Raw genomic sequence first — 4,993 nt, forward strand, 5'->3', positions numbered from 1 at the left:
GACATGGATTGGTTGTCATCTTGTTATGCAATAGTTGATTGCCGAGCCAAAGTTGCTCGATTCCATTTCCTGGGTGAGCCAGCGCTAGAGTGGAAGGGTAATGCTATGATGCCTAGAGGAAGGTTTATTTCCTATATTAAGGCACAAAAGTTTATAGACAAAGGGTGTTTATATCACCTTGTCCATGTAAGAGATCTTCAAGCTGAGAAACAGATGGTGACTCTTCACTCTGTGCCCGTTGTGAATGAATATCCAGATGTGTTTCCTGACGAACTTCCTGGACTACCTCCAATTAGAGAGATTGATTTTGGTATTGACGTAGATCCCGACACCCAGCCTATATCCATTCCGCCTTATAAAATGGCGCCAGCAGAATTGAAAGAGCTAAAGGAGCAGCTGGAAGATTTGCTTGACAAATATTTCATTCGTCCTAGCATATTACCTTGGGGTGCTCTAGTACTATTTGTATGCAAGAAGGATGGAACGATGTGGATGTGTATTGATTACAAACAACTTAATAAAGTGACTATAAAGAACAAATATCCCCTTCCAAGGATAGATGATCTATTTGATCAATTGCAAGGAGCTAAGTGCTTTTCAAAGATTGACTTGAGATTCGGATATCATCAGCTAAAGATTCGAGAAGTAGATATTCCCAAAATAGCCTTCCGAATGAGATATGGACACTTTGAGTTCCTTGTCATGTCATTTGGACTAACAAATGCTCCAACAACCTTTATGGATATGATGAATAGGGTTTTCAAACCCTTTCTTGATATGTATGTGATTGTATTTATAGAAGACATCTTGATATATTCACGTGATGCCAGAGAACATGCAAATCACTTGAGAGTTGTCCTAAAAACACTTAGAGAGCACCAACTATATGTCAAGTTCTCAAAATGTGAATTCTAGATGAACTCCATGGCTTTTCTTGGCCATGTGATCTGTAGTTAAGGCATTAGAGTAGACTTACAAAAGATTGAGGCTGTAAAGAATTGGCCTCGACCTATTACTCCGACGGAGGTGAGTAGTTTCTTGGGACTTGCTGGATATTACCGCAGGTTTGTAGAGGGATTCTCCTCTATTTATGCACCATTGACCAAGTTGATGCAAAAGGCAGTGAAGTTCCAGTGGTCCGATGCGTGTGAAAAAAGCTTCCAAAAGTTGAAAGATAAATTGACTAAGGCGCCAATATTGGCCTTACCAGAGGGTACATAAGGGTATGTAGTTTATTGTGATGCTTTAGGCATTGGCCTAGGGTGTGTCTTAATGCAGCCAGGGAAGGTGATAGCATACACTTCTCGACAATTAAAGAAACATGAACAAAACTACCCCAATCATGATTTGGAGATTGCTGCAGTGGTATTTGTGCTTAAGATTTGGCAACACTATTTGTATGGGGTACATGTTGATATTTTTACAGATCATAAGAGTCTCCAATATCTTTTCAAGAAAAAAGATTTGAATATCAAGCAGAGAAGGTGGCTAGAGTTGTTGAAGGACTATGATATGAACATCCTCTACCACCCAGGTAAACCTAACGTGGCAGCAAATGCTCTTAGTCGACTTTCTATGGGAAGTCTAGTATATTTACCATGTGTACAATATGAAGTAGTACTAGATGTTCACAAATTAGCCAACCTGGAAGTCCGACTTCTTGAAGCCGAAGATGGAGGCGTAGTCGTGCAGAATACTACCGAATTATCATTAGTGGCATTGGTGAAAGAGAAACAGTATGACGATCCAATATTTCTACAGTATCGAGAAGGGATTCATGAGCACCGAATTACTGCATTCAATTTAGCAGAAGATGGCACCTTGAGATGCCAAGGCTGTGTGTTCCAAATATAGATGGGTTAAGGAAGAAAATCATGAATGAAGCACATTGTTCCCGATACTCAATTAATCCAGGCTCCACAAAGATGTATCATGACCTTAAGGAGGTCTACTGGTGGAATGACATGAAAAGGAATATTGTGGAAAACATGGCAAAATGCTCCAATTGCCAACAAGTTAAAGTAGAACAACAGAGGCCCGGTGGCCTAGCTCAGACTATAGACATTCCAATATGGAAATGGGAGGATATTAATATTGATTTTATTACAGGTTTACGTTTCTTTTTTAAGAGACATGATTCCATTTGGGTGATCATTGATCGGTTGACGAAATCAGCCCACTTCTTGCCAGTTAAATCCAGCAGCAAAGCCGAAGAATATGCCAAGCTATATGTAAGGGAAGTTGTTCTCTTGCATGGGACTCCACTATCTATTAATTTAGATAGGGGTGCACAATTTATGACACATTTCTTGAGATCATTCCAGAAGAGTTTGGGCACACAGGTGAACCTTAACACTGCATTTCACCCGCAAACAGACGGCCAAGATGAACGCACTATTCAAACACTTGAAGATATGATGAGAGCCTGTGTTTTAGACTTTAAAGGTAATTAGAGTGATCATATGCCCTTGATAGAATTTGCCTACAATAATAGTTATCATTCAAGCATTGGCATGGCTCCCTTTGATGCCCTATATGGGCGTCGGTGCAAATCGCCTATTGGTTAGTTTGAAGTAGGTGAAACTCAAATATTAGGGCCAGTACTTGTTCACCAAGTCATTGAAAAAGTAAAGTTGATAAAAGAATGATTGCAAACAGCTCAGAGCCGACAAAAATCATATGCAGATGTACGCCATAGAGATATAGAGTTCCAGGTTGATGACTGGGTATTCTTGAAGGTATCCCCTATGAAGGGCGTTATGAGATTTGGGAGGAAAGGTAAGTTGTGCCCCAGGTGTATTAGGCCATATAAAGTTATACGTAGAGTTGTCCAGGTAGCCTATAAGGTTGATTTGCCTCGAGAGTTAGCAGCAGTACACCCGGTCTTCCATGTGTCGATGTTACGCAAATGCTTGGGAGATCCTACACAGGTTATTGCCATAGAAGGTATGGAATTCTCAGAACACTTATCTTATGAGGAAGTCCCAGTGGAAATATTGGACCGACAGGTCAGGAAGTTGAGGACAAAAGACGTAGCATTAGTCAAGGTACTTTGGAGAAGTCAGAATATAGAAGAAGCCACATGGGAAGTAGAGGCTGACATGAGGTCCAAGTATCCCCACTTATTTCAGCAGCCACACAAAGGTTCTTAAAGTCATAACTCCTCTCATTTGAGTATCTGTTTTGCCTGTGCTTTGTAGTACTGCTTTATTATACGTTATATGTTTAGGTACTTGATACAGACACCACATATTCCTCAGAGTTGAAACATCCACAGTATAAGGTATATTATATTAGTTAGTGTAGTTTCAATTCGTATAAGGCCAAGAAGAACCTAGTGAATATCATTGCATATTATTATGTAGTGATGCTCTGTGAAGCATTGTGTGCGTATTTTTGTTGGATGACAGGTTTTGGATAGGCCTGTTTACAAAGGAAACTCTGCCAATTTTTTTTTAAATTCATCCGAGGATGAATGATCCAAAGGGGGGGATAATGCAATATCCCGTAACTTAAAATACATTTGCGACTCATAAACATCAATGCGTAGATTTTATATCAGGGGAGGTATATCATTGAAAATGGTTAAGCATACCATGTAACCCTTATATTTAGTCATTTGAAGGGTTAAACAAAAGTTTTAGGTCCAAGAGATCATTAAAAAAAGATTAAAGTTTAAATGTTCATTGTGGAGGAATACTACAAATTATCTCATTTCTCATCTGACTTTGAACGAGCATATATCCTAATATATAACGAGTTAGAAGGCCTAAAACCTATCCAATTGAAGTTATTTGAGTCTAGTTTCCAGTAAAACAAATTGCTCGTTAAAACAATATCTGAATAAAAAGTTATATTCATTCTACGACAAACGCACGCACTGCCCAATAACTGCGGGACATGTGGCACTTTAGAGAAAGTCGGCCAAACTTGTTGTTTTTATATTAGAAGTTTGGGATATACTTTCTCATATACTCAAGAACGTGTAAGGACTGGTTTCATGTTCTTTCTTCAAGTTTTTCTCATCTTCAATCCACCAAAGCTTAAGGTAAGTTGGTTTCTTCAAGAATCGAATGTCTTCCTCTCCATAGACCTATAGATATACTTAGCTAAATGTTTTCTTGAAAGAAAAAGTATTGTCCTAGGAGAATAAAGAAGGGTACGGGCTGCTTTTCTTTGATATATAGGTATGAATCCTCTTCTATCTTCATAAATAGTATTCCAAGTATACTTTAAGTATAATTTGTGGGTAGGACTCACGGGACGGTGATAGGAAGCCGCGAGTCCATGTTTTACCCATTGTATTTGATATTTTGGTGACGAGGGAGTTTGTAGAAGGTTGTGTTGGCTGTTGTTTTGACCAAATGAGGGGTCAATGGTATTGTATTGGGGAAGTAAGCTGTTTACATTAAAATGGAAGGCAAGGTATAGAGAACGCGACTATTATAGTTCTTGAAACTTTGTCGCTCACCAAGTGTTTGATGAAATTCCTAAGTCGCTAAGAATATGTTGTAGCTGGTTATATGAGCTCCTATTATTTTAATTTATGGAATTAGTTCACTACCAACTTAAACTATGAGCTGATAAATGAATTTGACATCGTTAACAAGGAACCAGTGGGATAGTGATTGGAGGCCATGAGTTTTACTTTTATGTTAAGTGTGGATGATTAAGTGGGCTGGTTCTTTATGGTTAAAGGATGAGGAGTAATACTGAGCATGTAAATAAGTCATAAGCCTACTTGGAAAGTAGAGAAATAGAAGGGTGTGGTGATACACCACTCATCTATGGTAATTGTTGAGTTTGTCGCTCGCGAACCATTATTGTGTTTTTGGCATTGTTGTGACTGTTTATTAGTTTCTTATACTATCCTTTCATGATTTTATGTTATAGATATAGTTCTTAGCAAAGGAGTTTGACGACGTAAGATAGTAAGTCCCGAATTAAGGTATGTAAAGCTAAAACCTCTTTTGCCCTCAAGGCACAACCTAAA

General features: G+C 38.6%; 1 protein-coding gene across 1 annotated transcript; it reads left to right on the forward strand.

The window, feature by feature from the left end:
* The first annotated feature begins 1,925 nt into the window (after positions 1-1,925).
* Positions 1,926-3,479, forward strand: LOC125873831 (uncharacterized). The gene is made up of 4 exons (XM_049554679.1): positions 1,926-2,445; positions 2,659-3,047; positions 3,230-3,283; positions 3,411-3,479. Exons 1-4 carry the CDS (start codon positions 1,926-1,928, stop codon positions 3,477-3,479), a joined length of 1,032 nt encoding a protein of 343 aa, XP_049410636.1.
* The last annotated feature ends 1,514 nt before the right edge of the window (positions 3,480-4,993 follow it).

This window comes from Solanum stenotomum, chromosome 8, assembly GCF_019186545.1.
Source record: "Solanum stenotomum isolate F172 chromosome 8, ASM1918654v1, whole genome shotgun sequence".
In the NCBI taxonomy this organism is placed as follows: Eukaryota; Viridiplantae; Streptophyta; class Magnoliopsida; order Solanales; family Solanaceae; genus Solanum; species Solanum stenotomum.